Below are 20,004 nucleotides of genomic sequence, written 5' to 3' on the forward strand. Positions count from 1 at the left end.
CTTCCTCCCTCCCTCTTTCCCTTTCCTTCCTTCCTACTTTCTACGATCCTACCTTCAAGAGAGGGTTTCTCTTTGTAGCCCTGATTGTCCTGGAACTTACTTTATAGACTAGGCTGCCCTCAAACTCAGAGATCTGCGGTGATTAAGAAACTGCCTCTCAATTGAGGTTAAGAAACCTCCTCTCAAAATTGAGGTTCCCTCCTCTCAAATGACTTTAGCTTGTATCAACTTGACATAAAACTGTGTCACAAGGATTAGTTTCTTTGAAAGCCATTCATTGCTCAGCCTCATGTCTGACCTAATATGTTTTAATGCCAAAACATTAAAAATGTTTAATAGATCACTAGTGTAATGAAAAGGGTCTCCATTGAGTCATATATTTCTGTACTTGGTATCCAGTTGATGGAACCTAGTTGAAAGGATTAGGAGGTGTGGCCTTGTTGGAGCTGGAAGCTGGCTTTGAAGTTTCAAAAACCCATATCATTCCTTGATAGCTGTTTTGTGTTTGTAGATCAAGATGTAAACTATCAGCTACTAATCCAGCACCATGCCTGCACACCTGTTGCCATAGTCTCAACCTTGATGCTCATGGACTCTAACTGTCTGAAGCTATAATCCCCAAGTAATCTGTTAATTGCCTTGGACATAGTGTCTTGCCACAGCAATAATAAAGTAACTAAGACTTAAGTTGGTATCAGGGAATGGGATATTGCTGATAGGCTTGAGCATACTGTGTTTTGGGGGATGAATGGATGATACTTTGGGAGTTTGGATTAGGAAAACAGTGCTTAACAGGCCATCCTAGTTTGCAAGACAGTAGTGCCAAGAGCCTTGTGGGTTATGAAAGCTCTGCTCAAGAAGTTTCAAAGGAATCAATTAGCAACTGGCCTAGAAGAACATTCTTGAGGTATTCTGAAAAACAAACCAAACAAACAAAAAAACATTGGTTGCTTTCTGCCCTTGTCCAAAAAATTCCCCCAATTTCTTACTGACATTTGCTATGAACATTTATTTTCTCTTTGCTTAAAAATTAGATATCAGACATCTTGGAAATTTAGTATTCCATTTTTAAAATTTTCATGTTATTTTTTATGTGTTTGGGTGTCCTGCCTGCATATATGTTTGTGCACCACATTGTGTAGTGCCCTTTGGAGTCCAGAAGAGGGTATTTGATCACCTGGAACTGGGGGTTATAGACAGGCAGGCTATGAACTGGGCATTGAATCCCAGGTCTTCTATAAGAGCAAGAACTCTCTTTACTGCTGAGCCATCTCTCCAGCTTTATTCTACCTTTCTTTAAGATGGTTTGTTGCTGTGGTACTAAGTCATATGTATTAACTCAACTTTGATTTTTTAAAATTCGATTACTAATTGATCTTTTTTTTAAACCATTTCAGGTAAGACCATGAATTATGGAATTTCTTAAATGAAGCATTCAGGAATGAAATTAAAGAATGTCACACAGAAAATAAATGATTTTAAGTTATGTCTGTTAATTTGACTCTAGATATATATATTTACCTCTTTAGTAATGCAAGAAGTCTTTGTGGGAAGCAGAGAAGCAAACCGCTGCATTTTGTATGTTCTCAACATTATTGGTGCACGAACCATATCAGTGTACACAGAGATTTTCACACAAGTAAGAAAAGCTGTAAATGGAACAAAAGTGAAGCACATTGCAGTAAACACTGGCACTCTCCAAGCAACTATGGCTTACATATTGGAATTTTGAAATTTAGCACTTCTGCTCCTAAGGGACTTACAAAAGTGAGCATTCATATGTCCCGTATTAAAAGTACTTTGAATTTAGTTTCAAAGGCTATTTTTGGCAGTCAAAATGAAATGGTTTTACGGTTAGCTCAATTTAAGCCAAGTTCTCGAATATTAAGAAAAGTATCAGATAGGGGCTGGTTAAAACAAAAAAATGTTAAACAAGCCATTGAGTCTTTGAAAAACTATAGTGATAAATCAGCAGAAAAGAATTCTTTTGTGGAAGAGAAAAGTTACCTTGCAGATAAAGAAGATTTAAGTAGAAAAAGCCTTTTCCATTATACATATGGTATAACCACCAGATTTGGAGAGTCATTTTACTTTTTAGCAAATCATATTAATTCCTACTTTAAGAGCAAGGAAAAAATGTCTCAAACAAAGGAAGATAAACATCTTCAGGACAAACCAGACCTTGAAGAAGGGAAATCCAGTTCACCTGGCTCTGACATCCTGACAGATACGCCAGACTCAGGATCTCTTCTAGATGCTGAAGACAAACCTTCCAACCCTGACCAGATGCCTGAGGTTCTCCCAGTGTCCACAAAACAAAGTATTGCTAACTTCCTTTCTCGTCCCACGGAAGGCGTACAAGCCTTAGTCGGTGGTTACATTGGTGGACTTGTACCCAAATTAAAGTCTGACTCAAAGAGTCAGCCAGAAGGACAAGAAGAGACTGCTAAAACTGAGCAAGCTCTCAGCAAAGACAAGAAGGCAGAGGAGAAAAAGCGTATGTCACTTCAGCGAGAAAAGGCAAGTTGGTTTTCAATGTGGGCCCAAGAAATGTTAACCATTTGTAGAGTAACTACATTTTCTAATCACATGTTTTATATGACTTTGTAGATTATTGCAAGAGTGAGTATTGATAACAGAACTCGAGCCTTAGTTCAGGCCTTAAGAAGAACAACTGATCCAAAGCTCTGTATTACTAGGGTTGAAGAACTGACTTTTCATCTTCTAGAATTTCCTGAAGGAAAAGGAGTGGCTGTCAAGGTAATATCCAACTTATTTAATATTTATCTTGAAATAAAAATTATAATAAATCTTTTAAAGTATGGAATTCAAAGCTTTTTTTTCAAATCTTTGTTTTTTAAAAATCATATATATTCATCAATTGTTCCTTACTATTTTATGATACACATTAGGCTAGTGAATTCCTTTTATTCTCTGACATAAATTCTGGTATGATTGTGAATACCTATACTTTGAGCTTGACATACCTAAAAATAGAGTATAAGTTTAAATATTTAGTTGTATTGCCTAATAATTGCAGATTCTTAATTGCAGTGAGGTATTTTTACTGTGTATTCACTTTTTGAAGATAGGAAATAGCCATGAGTGGTCAAATACCTTTAACCTCAGTATTTAGGAAACTGAGGCAAGAGGATCATAAGTGTGAGACCAGCCTAGGATATGTAGCAAGATTCTGTCTAAAAACAAGACAGGAAACATAATATGGAAAGCCATTGTTGATGTTTATTTCACCATCCCATGATCTTTTTACATTTAAAGTACAAAAATTCTAACTAATAATTGATTTATTAAAGCAATTAGCCTTCCTTTCCTCAATATTTTATATATAGTGGACAAAGTTTAGACTTAATTAAATAGACCATTTAAAGAGAAGCTAAGTGACTACAGAATGTGAGTCTCAGTGTATACTAAGTTTATGTGTATACTAAATAATTGGAAATACTATAATGGTATTGTTACAGTTTCATTAAAACTCTGTTAGTGTTATTTTTCTTTCTTTTTTTTTTTTTTTCTTTTTTTTGAGATAGAGTTTCTCTGTGTAGCTTTGGCTGTCCTGGACTTGATTTGTAGACCAGGCTGGCCACCAAATTACAGAGATTCGCCTGTCTCTGCCTCCTGAGTACTGGGATTAAAGGCATGCACCACCACGCCCCAACCTTGTAGTCCTTTTTTTAGCCTACCATTCAGAAAAATGTTAATTTATACTTTTTCTACCTTTTGATAACTGTCTTGTTTAAAAGCATTTCTTTGAAATATACCCTTCAATAGTTTTACATTGTATAACATGTATTCAGCGCTTCAATATTTCATATTCCTAAAATTTGAGATTTATCTTTCATATATATTTTAGAGATAAGTTTTTGAAATATATGTGTGCTTTTAAAGATAGTGTTCATTTCAAGAAAAGAGGGCTCTAAAATACAATTTCTGTTTTAGTCCACTGATTTGCTATAACAGAACATCTTCAACTGGGTAGTATGTTACACATGCACCTAACAGAAATGTTTCTCATAATGTGCATACTGAGAGGCCTAGGGAAGAGTGCTGGCAGGTCTGAGATCTGGTGAAGATTTGTTGGCTATCTGCTTGCTGCAGCTTGTGATTCGTTCACACGGCAGAATTCACAATGGAGCGGCTCATTTCAGCCTTCCTTCCAAGGTCTCTAAACTCATATGTGAGAGATAGTTCTTATGACCTCAGCACTTCCTGAAAGACCCTACTTTTTAAATATCAGTGCACTAGGAAATAAGTTCCAACATTAATTTTACAAGAGGCCTAGCATTCAGACATAGTATGTGCTTTACAGAAGGATTTAACAGCATCTTATGCAAAAATAACATAAGAACCTTTTTGTCAAGTGAAGTTCACAGATTCAGCACAGACGCAAACAGAACATTGCAGTACCCTAGAAGTTGTTCTCCTTTTCTGTCGTAGTCTGCAGAAAAGGTTAGTTTGGGATCCATGTGTGGTTTCTTTCTTTCCCTCAGCATATTGATAGAATTTATTTACAGTGCAGTGGGGTGTTGTAAATGATTTGTTCTCCATTTATTTAATATAGTGGGTCACAATTTATTGTTTGTACTGTTAATAGATTTTGGGGTAGTTTTCATGATGGTTTTATTTGAGAGCTGATCCCAAATCTAAGAAACCTTCAAGCACCAAAGAGAAATGTGGTGTAGGAATTGTTTTTAGATCAGCAATAAAAATTATTATAGTCAGCAATAAAAATCTAGGTATTTGGAAAAAAGTTGTCACCTTTCCCCTAACTAATAATCTAAAAACAACAAACTGAAGAAATTGTTCGTGTGATGTGTTGCTTGGCTGTGAAGTTTACCAACTAAAGTTTTCTTTTTGCCAGTTCCTCCCACTGTTTTAAGCAGATTTCTTTTTCTTCTTTGTATCACTTAGACCTAGAGTTACAAGTGGTTGGGAACTACCAGATGTGGGTGCTAGGATCTCTGCAAGAGCAGTACATGTTTTCAACCACTAAGTTGTCCCTCCTTGCTTTGCTATTATTTTTCTTTCTTTTTTAAAAAAAATATTTTTGTATGTATGGGTATTTTGCCTATGTGTCTGTCTGAGTCTGTGCCTGAGGAGTTAGAGATGGTAGTGAGCTTCCATGTGGGTGCCAAGAATTGAAACCAGGCCCTTGGGAAGAACAGACAGTGCTCTTAATCACTTATCCATCTATAGCCCCTACTTTAAAACTATCTTAATGTGCTGTATCACCTTATGAATTTTAAAGTTAATCAAAAAGGAAAATAAAATTATGCTAGAATTGTATTGAGTAAGTAAGACAGGTTAGGATAAATGAAGTATCAATTTGATCTTTGTTTTTCATCAGTATTCAAAAATTCTTCAATGTGAGTTTCCCATGCATCTTTTATTAGGTTTATTTTGTTAATTTATAAGTATGTGATGCTTTGAGGTATAATTTTATTAATGTTACTGTGATTTAAACATCTTTTATTGGTAATTCTAGTAGGAGAATTACCCATGGTCTTTTACTATATGATACTGATTTGACATACATCGTAGCTTTTCTGTATGCTGAGCATTGTGAGCACTAAAAATTGCATAAGTTCTAGATTTATTTTTTTCAGAATTACTTTGCTCCTCTGCTACTACTTTCCCCTGTTTGTATGGTGTATTCCTACACTACCACCTTGCCTTGGGTCCTACAAACTCAGGACTACAACACACACACACACACACACACACACACACACACACACACACACACATTTTTAAAGAAGGCTTGAGCATAACATTTTCCCCTCCCATCCAACCTACTTTGAGAATTCTATTGGTGTGTTAAGTTGAAAGTAGCCATGCGATGCACAGTGCCCCTCCCCCACCTCTCCCCATGAGACCACATGCTTAGCTAGGTTCTCTGTTCCTTTGTGGCTCTCTAAAACAAGCTGGAGTTTTCTATCCTTTATGTTTTGCAGGAATCAGCAAATGCCTGCAGGGAAGAGAGCAAGTTTATCAGCTTTCTAGGCAACAGTTACCCCTCTCATGGTAGAAAGCTATTTCTTATGTTACTTTAGCAGCTCTGTACTGTGTTTAAAAAGGTGGTCTTTTTTAGTTCACACAGGTTTTTCCAGTTGCTCCGGGCATGGGCACTTATTTCTAACAAATTGTTTCATCCTAACTAGAAATGGAAATTTGCATTTGTAGCCACTACCATTGTTCAGATGCCTATATGGGTCCTTTGATGCTCAGTTCTTTCTAGGGCAAAAAGCAGAATAACAATAGTACTTCAGATTTGGTTGATCAGAACTATTCAATGTAATAAACATTACACAGCTCATCTTTCTCTTTAAATTTATGTAATCTTTTATCAATTGTATACTGCTAATTGTATTAAGAGAGTTATATTTTCTGTATTGAATAGTGGATGTTTTCTTTTTTTAAAGGCTATCTTGTTATGTAATCTAGAGTTGTCCTGGAGTTTATCCCAGACTGGCCTCACTCACAGTCCCTCTGCCAGAGCCTTCTGAGTGCTGAGATTGCAGGGATGTGTTCTACCCCTGGGCAAACACTGCACATTTCAAAAAAATGTTTGGGTAGAAGCTGGTGTTGTCTTCAGATTAAGACAAATATATGCTAAATTGTTATTAGCATTTCATAATATAATTATTTTTAATTACAGAAAAAGTAATAAACATACTTTGATTTTATTATCCACTCGTATCAGCTAAACATATTTGTTTTTTTGTTTTTTGTTTTTTTTTTTTTGTTACAGGGCATCACTGTTTAGCCCAGGCTGGTCTGAAATTCTAGATTTCCCTGCCTCTATCTTTCTAGTGTTGGGATTCCACAAGTGTGCTGCCATGCCACCTACATGTTCCTTCTTGGTTTGACATAAGTAACAAAATAACTTTTCTCAATGTAGGAAAAAGTTATTCCATATTTATTACGACTGAGGCAAATTAAGGATGAAACTCTTCAGGCCGCAGTAAGAGAAATTTTGGCCTTAATTGGTTATGTGGATCCAGTGAAAGGCAGAGGAATCCGAATTCTCACAATTGATGGTGGAGGAACAAGGTAAGGCTGGAAAAATTGGTTTTTAAGACTACAGATGTAATTCAGCTTTAGAGATTTTCAAGAAAGTGGTTTAAAATAGTTATAAAATTAACTTTTAAAAGTAAAACGTATAGTCACTTTGTGAATATAAAAGCTATATTGTGACGTATATTTGGATCACTAGTTATTTTGACTTAATCATTTTTTTATATTACAGATTTGGTCTTCAGGAGCTTACCAACCATTCTCTGAAAAAATTAACATAGATTTTTTTTTTTTAAACTTCATTTTGTTGTGGCTAGCTTTTTTATATAGGCAGTTAGTCAGTTAGTCACATAGTAAGGTGATAATTAGAAGAAGAGTCTAGACTATCAACTTGTTGCTTTTCCCTGTTTTCCCTTGATGCCACTTTTGGTACAATACAAAAAATAAAATAAATACATTCTTTGTTCAAGAGACAATTTCACTATCAGTCTTAATTCTTGCTACCTATAATCATCTGTGCTTATTCTTTTATAGTTTACTCTGTCATAGTTTAGCTATTTTCTGGCCTTGTCTTTTAAATCTTTTCCCTAGAATTTTCTATTCTAGGTTCTTGTTTCCTTTGACTTTTTTCCCTTACCAATGATTTTACTCTCCTGTGTACTTATACACTGCTCTGTGTTCAAGCAGTGCCCCTTTTGTTATGTTTCTTAATTCCACCTGTCAGCCAAGTCTTCACACTTTGACTTGAATATAAAGTGAAGCAGTAGGTGAGAGAAGGAAGCTCTTTTAGAATCCAGGCTTAACATAGCTAATTATTTATCTTAGAAGTTGGGCACGGCACTTCTGAAATAGGAAGAAAAGATGTATAAGATAATTTTGAAGAAAATGAGACTAGATATAGTAAAAATTGGCTAAGATCAGATTATGTATAAACCTGTGAATGCTGAATGGAACAAAGACAGAGATAAATTGATATTGGAAAAGAGGTCTGTTTTGAGCATGTTGAATATAAGGTTACATATATGTGTAAAGAGATGCTCAATTGTTAAAGACCCAACTAAAGAGAGACAAGTCATAAGAGGTTGTGGTAGATATTTTGTTTTTAGGGCTGTTCAGGCTGGCCTGCAGCTGGTGATTCTTTTCACTCAGCCTCCCAGGACCTAAAATTACATGTGTATCACCACACCCTGCTGGCATGGTGGCTGTTAATGGAAAAGTTAAATAATCGACTAAGGTGCTCTTTCTTCATGTGTTAATATACAATAGTAACGAATTGGAGAGAACTGTTAAACTTCAATGAATCGGTCCCAAGGCTAAGAAGTGAAAAGGCAGGAAGAGTCCCCTTTCTTATTAAGTTCAGGCGAGTAGGGCGGGTAGTTCATTCATTGAGTCAGCTGATTGAATGCCTTCCATGTGATAGAAACTCATTTAGATATTGCAAACATTGAGTAACAAAACAGAAAACCTTTGTCTAGATAATAATTGCATTCTACAGGAGAAAAGAGACAAGTAGGAAAACCAAAAATGTGCTGCTAGGTCCTCATGAGTGCTGTGAAGGAAAACAAAGCAAAGTGAAGGCAGGTGTAGAATATGGTGATGCTCTCATAAACTTATAATGATTAGCTTCATTTAAAAGAATTAATATTTTTATGTCTGAAAGAATTGTACTAGTCTTCAACATTTCTGTTTAAAGTGAGAACTGTAGTATTTTGGAAAAGACATTAGTTATTAGTATAGTGGGAGTACAAACTGGTAGAGTCATTGTAGAAATCAGTTTGAAGATAACAAAAAAAAACTAGAAACCAATCTGCCACATGACCTAGCTGTAGCACTTCTGGTCACCCCAAAGCCTCTGGATCCTACAAGAGACACTTGTTCATCCATGTTCATTGCTACTGTGTTCACAATAGCTAAGAAATGGAACAACCTAGATCTATACTAACTGATGAATAGATAGTGAAAATATCAGACATATACAAATAGAATTTTATTCAGCTGCAAAGAAAACTGAACTTATGAAATTTGCTTATAAATGTATGAAACTGGAAAAAAATACAGACTCAGAAAGACAAGTGTCTTATGTTCTCTCATATGTGGATTTTAGATTTGTGTTAACATGAATTGCTTATAGAAATCAGGAAACTGGAAAAGTACCACTTGGGCAGGGGGAAGGAAGACCTTAAGGGAAGATAGTAAAACACAGGTGGCAGGTGAAGTGAGGTAATGGCAGACCCAATGGAATAAGGGTCTTGAACAATGAAACGAAGGGTCAAATGGGAGGATGGGCGAAATAAAGAAGACAAAAGCAATAGCTAGGACCAGGAGATCTTGCATAAGCTGATGGCTTAGGCCAAGCAAGGTTATTAAGAAGTACAGCATCCAGTACACTATTAGCAGGGGAAATGGCAAGGTTAGCAGAGAGCTAAATCAGACAGTATTGGCAAAGAGAACACAGGATACCCCTAACACTGTTGCCTAACGACTGATTACTACAACCTACCGGGAAAAGTCCAGTCCTCAAAAATGGAAACCTTGACTACTCCTAGGCACCAGCTCCCACCTAAGTTTAGTGCTAGATGAGGAATAAATCCTTTCAAGTTGTTGGTCAGGGGTTTCCAGACAATGCCTTCAAACAATACAGGCTAGTGCATCTTCCTTGGTTACTCTCTAGAAATTGATGTTAGACCTGTGTTGAAGACACTACACATTTTGGTCACAGATGTGGACAAATCAAAGTCTATACTAACTTGAAGTTTCTTCCCTGCTGGCTAGAGTTTTTTAGAGCCAGAAGGTGCTGTACAGGCTGCTGGGGAGAATAGCCATGTTCTTACTCAGAGATGAACCCTGTTAGCTACAATAGAAACTCGCCTGGCAAGATATACACACTGGTGCACTGGTAACGTGAATATTATGTCAGTAGCCAGCAGCTTTCTTACTGGGTTTAAGGTTTTTTACACCGGAGGTAACTCATACTTGGACTGTAAACCTGGCTAAGAACCCAGTGACTAAGAAGGTCATAGGCCCCAGGGGAGATCTGCTATTATTATTGTCCTAAATGGACATAGCTCCAAACTGTGTTCTAAATATTTATGATTCATAGATTACAGCTTTCAGCTCATGACATCCATGCATGTAAAGACAGCACTAATTAGACAGACAGTGGCGTGTATGTGTGTGTGTGTAATAGGAAGGTGTGTATGTGTGTGGGGGTTCCAGAAGAGGTTGGAGGAAAGAGAAGGGAGGATGATCAAAATTCAGTGTATACTTGTATGGAATTATAAAAATTGGTAAAAAAAAAAAAAAAAGCCATTTGTCTAAGTTTTTAACTTACGAGCATTTTTTGAGTCAGAGAGGAAATTAGAGTAGGACATTCTGGAAAATCTAGGAAGTGTGCTTGGATGAAGATAGGGTCATATAAGCAATCCTCCACTGGAGGTGTCTGGAGATAATTAGGACTGTTATCCTACATGCAGAGGAAAGTTCCTCACAACACGGCTATCTGACCCAGAGATTTCCTCATTCTGCATCTGAGGAACTTGGGTTTAGGAAACTAGGAGAAACTAGCCAGAAAGGGAGGTTTATCCTGAAGCACTTGTGGTGCAAGTGATTGTAAAAGTGCCCACCTACCACCTGTCTGATTTGTTTTGTCTCTTGAAACAGGTTCTCAGTGTACAACCCAGGGAGACTTGCTACTATCAGTGCAGCTGTTCCACATCTCACAGTCCTCCCGTCTCAGCCTCCTGGGGCTGAGGTTACAAGCGTATGACCTCACACCTGGCCTGAGAATATGTCTTTTATTATGCATCTGTAAAAATCCCCAGTTGTATAGTGTTAGGCATACACTAGCAACCTAACAATTCTCTATATATTATTAATTATGAATTCATTTATAAGTACTGTTTTATTGTTGATTTCTTTATTTGAATAAAGTCACTCCTTTCCCCACATATGTACATACTTAGAAAAATTTGGTAAGGAAAGAGAAAAGACAATCCATAAATCAAAACTTCAATATTATTTTAATATTTTATTTTCTTCAAGTGTTTTTCTTGTGGATATATACATTCATGGTTAATTCCTTTGCAAAAAACAATGGATGTCACATTGTTAAATCTGTTTTATATAACATCAGTTTTAATTCTTCATGTCTTACCTGGAATTATAACAGCTCTTGTATAAGCCATTGTCTGACAGTTCCTGAAATCCACATTTCTTATCTCAGCTTAAAAAAAAAGTCAGGCTAGAGAAGAAGAGTCAGGGGAATCTCTGTGAGTTCAAGGTCACTAAAGACTGTATAATGAGACTGAAAGAAAGGAAGGAGACAAAAACCCAAATAAACCAGAAGTCAAACACTTTGGGTCTTCTATAATCTTTAGATAATGACCTCTGTTAGCCCCATCAAGGTACAATTTGAAGCTCTTCCATTGTTTGTAGTACTGATCTACCCCTCATCATGTATTAGGAATTAAACTTGTCATTTTTTTTTGTTAGAATTGTCAGCATAGTACATTCTAAGTAAGCTGAAACACCCTAGATTGCTTTTACAGTCCTCATTCTCTCATGAAGCTGTTTACTACCTTTAGTAAAGATCCAAAAACGAACAGTTTCAGTAGTATTAACTAATAGACTCTTTTTTTTACTAATAGACTCTTAATGTAAAAGATGGTTCTAAGTTTATTGTTTCAAAAAATAAATAAATGAAAGGTTCTTTGAAAATCTTGACTAGTAAAACATAAATACAAATACATAGAATTATAGGTGAACAACTGTATTAATCAAAGAAGAGAACAATGTGTAGTATCCCAGAACCACTGAAGATGGTTTTAAAGGTGTTGTACAGGATTGAGGGTTTTTTTTTTTTATTAAAAGCTTTATTTATTATTTATACAGTACTCTGCTTGCATGTGTGCCTTCATGCCGGAAGAGGGCAAAACTATAGATGGTAGTGAGCCACCATGTGGTTGCTGGGAATTGAACTCAGGACCTTTGGAAGAGCAACCAGTGCTCTTAACCTCTGAGCCATCTCTGCAGTCCCTAGAATTGAGGTTTTTAAAATATATCCAATATTAGTATATCTTTATATTACTTAAAAACAATGCAACAGATGTGTAGAGATGCTGTCATTACACAGGCTTTGTATTTTGAAGTGATCTAAAATTTGGCTATATGATTTTTATTGATGCTGATTTGAGTTAATTTTTCATGGTAGCATATAAGCTGTAAAAGCAGTTTGATAGAATTGTTTTATTCTATAACTTGAAATTCTCTTGGAACAGAAATTATCAGTTTGTTTTCTCTTTCACAGAGGTGTGGTTGCTCTTCAGACTCTGCGGAAGTTGGTTGAACTTACTCAGAAACCAATTCATCAGCTCTTCGATTACATCTGCGGTGTAAGCACAGGTAATTACCATCATGGGTGTGTTTCAGCAGTGGTCACATTGAGAGCATGAAGCATAGGCTTGATCATGGATCTCTGAAATGATGGGCAGTATTTCACGACTTTAATCCTGAATAATCCTTTATGAAATGAACTTTTAAAACTATTGTTTAAATATGTAACTCTCTAAGTTTGGGAATTTAAAAACGACTTATTTTTTTATATTTTCAACAAGTTGCATTGACAAGGAATAATTACTAATTACTGTTTTTTGCATAGTCACTTGTAAGGAGCTGATGGTAGAAGGAAGAAGTGGTAGATAGATGGCACTTGAGCTTATAGGAAATAAAGTTATAAAAACTATGTTTGTAAGGAATATTGAGTAATTTGTTTTCTGTAATGTTTTAATGGTAGTTTGAAACTAGAACTTAAAGTGACAAATATGTTTTTGGTTTTAAAAGCTACTTTTAAATATTAATAGTTGGTATATGATGAAATTGAAGTTTTATGTTTATATAAAAGATTTATCAAATTAATTATTGTACTGTTTGACTTAGTTTCTCAGTTTCGTGCTCTATCTATGCCTTATTTTTCTCAATTACAGTAACTCTAAAGATCACTACAAACATGGCCAGAGATTTCTCTACACAATTAGTATTAAGTATGGCATATTCCCAGGGTGGATGCCAGTTGCTACCCAGTTGCAGAGACTAAATGACGAGAAACTCTGCAAGGGTGATTGTGAATATTGGAGTAAGGAACCACGGGGTTTTAGGTGTTAGTGAACATGGAGAAAGATGGCTAGAAGGAAGATAGGAACATTTCTTTGCAGAGGTCTCTCAGTATGTTAAAAATGTTTTTTCTTGTAGATTTCTTAGCTGTGTAGTGGTGCATGCCTGTAATTCCAGCACTAAGAAGGCAGAGGCAGTCAGATTTTTGTGAGTTCAAGGCCATCCTGCTCTACAGAGCAAGTCTAGGACAGCCAGGGCTACCAGAGAAACCCTGTCTTGGGGATGAGGAGGAAAAGCAGTTCCAAGTTCAGTTCAGATTCACAAAATAGGAAAATGGGACCTACATCCAGATAGATGAAGAGCTGTGAAGTTCCTATAAAAAACATGCAGCAGCCAAGCATGGTGGCACATGTCTGTAACCTCAGTACTCTGGAGGCTTAGGCAGGAAGATCATGAGTTCTGGGCCAGCCTAGGCTCCATAGATTTCATTTAATATTTGAGAATGTATTGTGACTCTTAAACTAGGAAAATAAAGTATATATCCAAAGGTGATTTGACTCTGAACTTTTCTCAAAGAGATATTTGCTGGGATTAAAGGCCTGGCCCCAACCTCACATCTTGCTTTGGCTCATTGTTGGGTGACTGCTACAGTAGAGCCCCTCAAACCAGTGAGCGGTCATAATACTGTGGAACATGCAGGCTTCTGTGTCTGCAATATTTCTTCTCACTTCACTTTTTAACTTGTAAGTGCTTCATACTTTGTTTTCACTTTTCCATTCTGTTTATTCTTACAGTGGTTTAACTTATGATTTTTATGAAGTTAATAAATACATACTTAGTTTAAGGGTAATGTCCTTACTGGTTTAATAAAATTAATTCATTTTAAGATATCTGTTTATCTTTTTTGTTTTGTTTTGTTTTTTGAGACAGGGTTTCTTTGTGTAACCTTGGCTGTACTGGACTCTTTGTAGACCAGGCTGGCCTCAAACTCACAGTGGTCTGCCTGCCTCTGTTTCCTGAGTGCTGGGATTAAAGGTGTGCGCCACTATATCTGGCTATATCTGTTTATCTTTATAGCAGTTCTTTAAAAAAAAAAGTTACTTTTCTAGCACATGGGAGGCAGAGACAGGATGATCTCTGTGAGTCTGAGGAGGCTAGCCTAGAATACATAGCAAACTCCAGGACTGACAGGGCTACATAGAGAGATGCCTCTCTCTAAAAAGAAAAAGGCATTTAACTTTATAAACAAGCTATTTGTTATGTTTATTAGGAATATTCTCCAAATTACAAACATTTTTATATAGTTTGAGCCATAACATTGCATTTTTACTTTATCTGATACCTGATCTTTTACTAGAATGATAACAGTTAGAATAAAAACATTTTGGGGCTGAAGAAATGGCTTAGAGATTAAGAAAATACTGTCTGAATTTCTACAGGACCAGGGTTCGGTTCACAGCCCTCTCAAGATCCAGTGCCCTTTTCTGAACTTCCTGGGTGTGCAGACATAACTGCATTAAGAATACTCATACATATAAATTAAAAAGTTTAAAAACTTAAAAAAAAAAACATTTAAACTACATTGTTGTTTATTTCTTTACAGGTTAAGTGGTTAAGCAGGTCTTTGCCTGTCTTGCTGACTCCTCATACCCCAAAACTCCATTTTCCTCTTTAGTTCGGAGTTAGGCAAAGTAGAACCACTAGGTGGCAGTGTGTCCCACCAATTACAACTGGTACGTGAAATCAGCTGTTTAAAAGGACATCCTAGAATATTTAATTTCTTTCATTATATTGATTCTAGGACCAAACTGAAGGAGAAGTGCTTAATGAGTTGATGAATTGTCAGATACACTGTATTCTTTTAGTAAAATATGATTTTACTTGCCATGACATCTTATGTAATCTAATTTAGTATAGAACAACATTTTAACACTTTGATATATTTTAAAATTACTGTCATTGTCATCTTGAAGCCACTGACATCTGTCATTGTCACCTTTTGGGACGTAGAAAAGCTTTTTACATGTATTATTCAAGTATAAGGGACTTATAAGCTATAGTTATTATTTATACCCATTTCACAGATGGAAAACTTAGGACTCTGAGAAGAGATTTCTCCCAAGTATAATTAGAAAGCATCAGAGCTAGAATTTCAGCAGGTTGGTTGGCTCAGAGCCATGTGTAGTTATAAAAGCAGTCCATCATTGATGATAAACACTAAGAATGTTCTTTCCAGGGGCCATATTAGCTTTTATGCTGGGATTGTTTCACATGCCACTGGATGAATGTGAGGAACTCTATCGAAAGTTGGGCTCAGATGTATTCTCACAGAACGTCATTGTCGGGACTGTCAAAATGAGTTGGAGCCATGCGTTTTATGATAGTCAAACGTGGGAAAAGATTCTTAAGTGAGTTTCATTTTTAAAATATTTTGGTTATATAGTTGTTTATGCATATTAAAGTTTGAGAACTACAGGAAATACAAATAATGATATTCCCACTAATTGGAAATAACTATTACTGTTTTGATGAGTCATGTTCTAGTCACAGATTCTTGAGTTTGTGTATGTAAGATTTGCTTGTAGAAATTATAATTGCCCTTTTTTGGTATGTGTAAGAGTGTTTGTGTTCATATGTTCATCTCTATGTGTGTTCAAAATGTGTGGCCTCCATGCACATCTGTGCACATGTAAGTGGAAGCCAGAGGTAGATGTTAGCTATTGTCCTCGATCACGCACCACTTTATTATTTATCTGTTGTGTATGTTATGCATAGGCATGCATATACTATGGCAAATGGGTGAAGTCTAGAGGACAACTTGGTGGAGTCAGTTCTCTTTTTCCACCTTTTTATGGAGTCTAGTGATTGAAGTTGAGGCTTGCCAGACTTGTGAAGCAAGTGCCTTTACCCACTGAGCCATCTTTCCAGCCCTATTTTCTTTGGAGACAAGGTCTTTCACTAAACCTGAAGGTCACCAATTTGGCTAGACTGACAGGTTAGCAAGCCCCAGGAGTGCACCTGCCGCCACCTCCCCAATGATAGAATTACAGGGCCACACAACCATACCTGGCCTTTACAGTTTGGGAACTTAGACTCATGCTTGTGGGCAGGCATTTTACAGATGGAGTCCTCTCCTTAGCCCTTGGTGATTACCTTTTTAAAAAAGATAAGGCTATTGTCCATAGGTTATATTTGTGTAGTATTGTTTCTCTTTGATGTGTATGTAAGATTTTGATGTCTCTTTGATGTCTTACAGTTATTATTCCAAAACAGCCAGTAATATTAAAATTTCTTTCCAGATGCAATAAAATCAAAACTAGAAGTGAAAAGTAGAAATTTAAATCACCCCAAACTTGCTATTGAAAGCTGTGGAACTTGTAATGTATTTAGTTTTTTCTTGCTTAGATTTGTGTGTGGAGTGTTGGTGAATGTTTGTATATGGGGTGTGCGTATGTGGGTTCCTACATCCACATGTGCAAGTGCAGGTAGAAGTCGGAGGTCAGTCTCCAGTGTCATTCCTCTGGCACCTTCCGCCCTTTGCTTGAGACAGAATCTTCTCCTTAGGTTGGAGCTTGGCCAAGTAGTCTAGGTTGGTTAGCCCTGAAGCTCCAGGGATCTATCTGTCTCTTCCTCTTTTATATTACCATTTCTGGAATTACAAGCAAATGCCCAGCTTTCTGTGTGAGTTCTGAGGATCCAAACTCAAGTCTCAGACTTCATACAATGAGACATCTCAGGAGCACACTGTTTTCCCCATATATTTTATATAGCTGAAGTTATTTTATACTTGCAAATTTATAACCTTTTCCTTGTTTTCAATTTTATTAAAACTAGTAACACCTTTGAAAGACTATACTATATTCCAATATGGTGGTATCATATTTTCTTAATCATTTCTACTTAGAATATTTATGAACACATTCAAAATTTATATTTTTCTTTCTTTTGTGATTAGGATCAGCTATGGTAAACTATTGCCAGTGTTTCAGGATGTGTCAGTCTCGTTAATTTATAGGAAACACTCATTTGGTCAAATGCTGTTTTATTTTTTTAATAATGAAACATTAAAAAAAACAATGAAAGTAACCTGTAATCTCACTAAGAAAAGTAACATTTAATATTCCCTTTTAGAACATATAGCCAAACAATTGTTTGCTTGTGTGCATGTGTGTATTCCTCCTCCCAACAACTGGGATGATAATGCACATGTCCTGCACTTCCTCTCAGCATCTGTCACAGGTCGTTAAGATATTTTGAAAGCATTTTTAATGGTTGCTCATTATCCCATCTTATATTATTTTTAACATATTTTCTACAAGAAAAGGACATGTAAGATGTCTTTTTTTGTAGTTTACAAATGGGCATGGACATCTCATATATTAACTTAAGTCTGCTGATATCTTTAAAAGAACATCCTAGACATAAAACTCTTATGTTAGCAATGTTATACATGCTTCAAAAGTCTTGAGAAAAAAAGAGCACGTGAATTTAGGAAGGGATCATGGTGTTGGGGAGAGGGGAGGAATTGGAGGGCAGGGAATCGGGATAGATTTGATCCAAACACATTAACACATGTATGAAATTATAAAAAAATAAGTCTTGAGATATATGTATGTGTACAACTGAATTGCTTTTAAAAATAGGATTCTGGTTTGCTCATCTGCCAGCATCATTTTTTTTTTCTACTTTACAAAGTATTTTAAAATACCAAATAAATTTTTTATTTAAGAGGTTTTTTTCTTCTTTTTTTTTTTTTTTTTTTTTTTTTTTTTAGTGATCATGAAACTTCTTTATATTTTTATTACATTCTTTTTGTGAATTTTATGGATATGATCTTTTGCTCATTTACCTGTCAGGGCAGTGCTCATTATATTTTGACTATATTAAACGAATATTGAAAAATGTGTTCAATTGTTTTTTGCATTTATTTATTGTGTATATATGTCTTTGTTTGGATATTTGTCCCACTCTGTTCTCTCTACCTCGTTGGGTTCCTGCAATTGAGTTGGGTTCCTCAGATCATGAGGCTTGTCAGCAAGCATGCTTATCTGCTGAGCCATCTGTCTGATGAGGCCAGAATACTTTTTTTAAAGAACATGCTTTATTTATTCCTATTTTCTCTTTAACGTAATTTTTAAAAGAGGGAATGTGTCCTAGTTTGCTGTCTATTGCTGTGATAAAGCACAGTGAACAAAAGCATCTTAAGAAGGAAAGGGTTGATTTGGCCGACACATCCCAGTCACAAAGCTGCAGGCAAGTGTATGGTCCTTGATTGTTAAGAGATAAAGTAGTTTTAATATAACTCATGTATTCTTGTTTAATAAAGGGATAGAATGGGATCAACACTAATGATTGAAACAGCACGAGATCCAGCATGTCCCAAGGTGAGTCTGAGGTCTTAGGTAGAGCGTCGCAGAGTCTGAAGAAAACATATATTGTGTTACAATAAGAAGCATTCTTGGGAATTTCTTGTAATAGATGTTAGTGATTCCTTATCTATTAGGTTATTCTATTAAAATACAGGATGTAATCATTAGATTGTTTCTGAATGTAGTAAAAGTACAATAAAAGATTAAAAAAATGAATTGGGACTGAAAATATGGAATATTGTAGCATAATTATTTTAACAAAATTTAGTGTTTTAAGGAAAATTATTTTCTACCTTAGATTCTTAAACAGAAGTTTTATGTAATACATAAAATTAACATGATTTATTAATGCACAAATAGAATCCCAGTTTTTAAACCTTGAGTTATTTAAGTATATCTCTATGTAGTTCTGCATTCATTTGTTTGAAACCCCACTATCTGAAATTGCTTTAGCTTGGTTTTAACACTAGTTGTTTGAGGATTATAATTGATGTGCCTGGGAATCCACATGGCCTGTATTTATTCTTGAATGGCACTGTAAGGTTGCAAAATCAAGATGCCACTCTGTCTTCTGCTCTTTAACTTCATCACTGTCATACCTTCATTTTTGTGAATGCTTGTGTCTTTGTGGTACCACTGAATTTTTTGCAGAATAATGCTGTGGCTTTACTAAAATCACAATGCTTTCAAAGTGTATGGAAACAGTGACTCATTTGTAAATGTACTGTATTTGTTAATCTTTACTGTTTTTTTTATTAATGATTACATTATATTAGTTAGTACATTAGAGTAATAAAGTAAGCTAGACACATGGAATTACAGGGTTATGAATTATTTCACATATTTCAGTAATCACATTAAGTAAATAATCTCACAAATGAAATAGTTTCCTGAAATGGATGCTGTGGATCACACTAGCAGTTCTCTGAAAGCATACATTTCAAAGACTGCAAGGAAGGCCACTTTGTGAGAACTCATTGTAAAGGCTAGTAAGTAGGAGCATTCCTGGCAAAAGGACAAAGAGAGTGGTCTATGCAGAGCTCTAAGAGAATTCCAGGAACTGCAAGCTTTCCTGAAGACTAGGGCCCAAGGATCTGAGGGCAGCATGTGGGATGAGTGGAACAGTAGGCAGATTAGATCACACACTGTCCTTGAAGGTCATGGCAAAGATATGACTTCATTCCTTGGGAGAGGACCCTCGGATGTGCTCTTGTTTGTTCTTCTGGATCACCAGGCCTCTGTTTTTGTTTGACTGCTTGCTTCCAAAATGTGGAAATGGTCAACTTTGGGTAAAGGAATAGATGTGAATATATGGGGAAATGAGCCAGGTACAAAGATTCTTTGTAGAGCAGGCAGCTACTGATAAGATTCTTAATCCTCTTTTCTTTGTATCCCAGTTATAGAAAGACCCTCTGGATTTTAATGGATGTCCAGGTGCTACCCGTAGATTCCTCAAGTCATGAATTACTTACAAAAATTTAGGATAGGACTT

The 20,004-nt window shown here is 35.9% G+C and overlaps 1 protein-coding gene across 2 annotated transcripts in view; it reads left to right on the forward strand.

Moving 5' to 3' along the window:
- Pnpla8 (patatin like phospholipase domain containing 8) overlaps window positions 1-20,004 on the forward strand; it is a 46,980-nt gene that overhangs the window by 16,733 nt on the left and 10,243 nt on the right. For both annotated transcript variants that reach the window (XM_055621081.1, XM_055621072.1), the window contains exons 2-7: window positions 1,398-2,520; window positions 2,611-2,760; window positions 6,920-7,071; window positions 12,341-12,435; window positions 15,380-15,551; window positions 18,470-18,527. In XM_055621081.1, the coding sequence (XP_055477056.1) occupies window positions 1,486-2,520; window positions 2,611-2,760; window positions 6,920-7,071; window positions 12,341-12,435; window positions 15,380-15,551; window positions 18,470-18,527 (1,662 nt within the window). In that variant the 5' untranslated portion in view covers window positions 1,398-1,485. The remainder of the gene's footprint in view (window positions 1-1,397; window positions 2,521-2,610; window positions 2,761-6,919; window positions 7,072-12,340; window positions 12,436-15,379; window positions 15,552-18,469; window positions 18,528-20,004) is intronic.

The sequence above is a fragment of the Psammomys obesus genome, unplaced genomic scaffold (genome assembly GCF_907164565.1).
Source record: "Psammomys obesus unplaced genomic scaffold, mPsaObe1.curated_primary_1811, whole genome shotgun sequence".
Classification (NCBI taxonomy): Eukaryota; Metazoa; Chordata; class Mammalia; order Rodentia; family Muridae; genus Psammomys; species Psammomys obesus.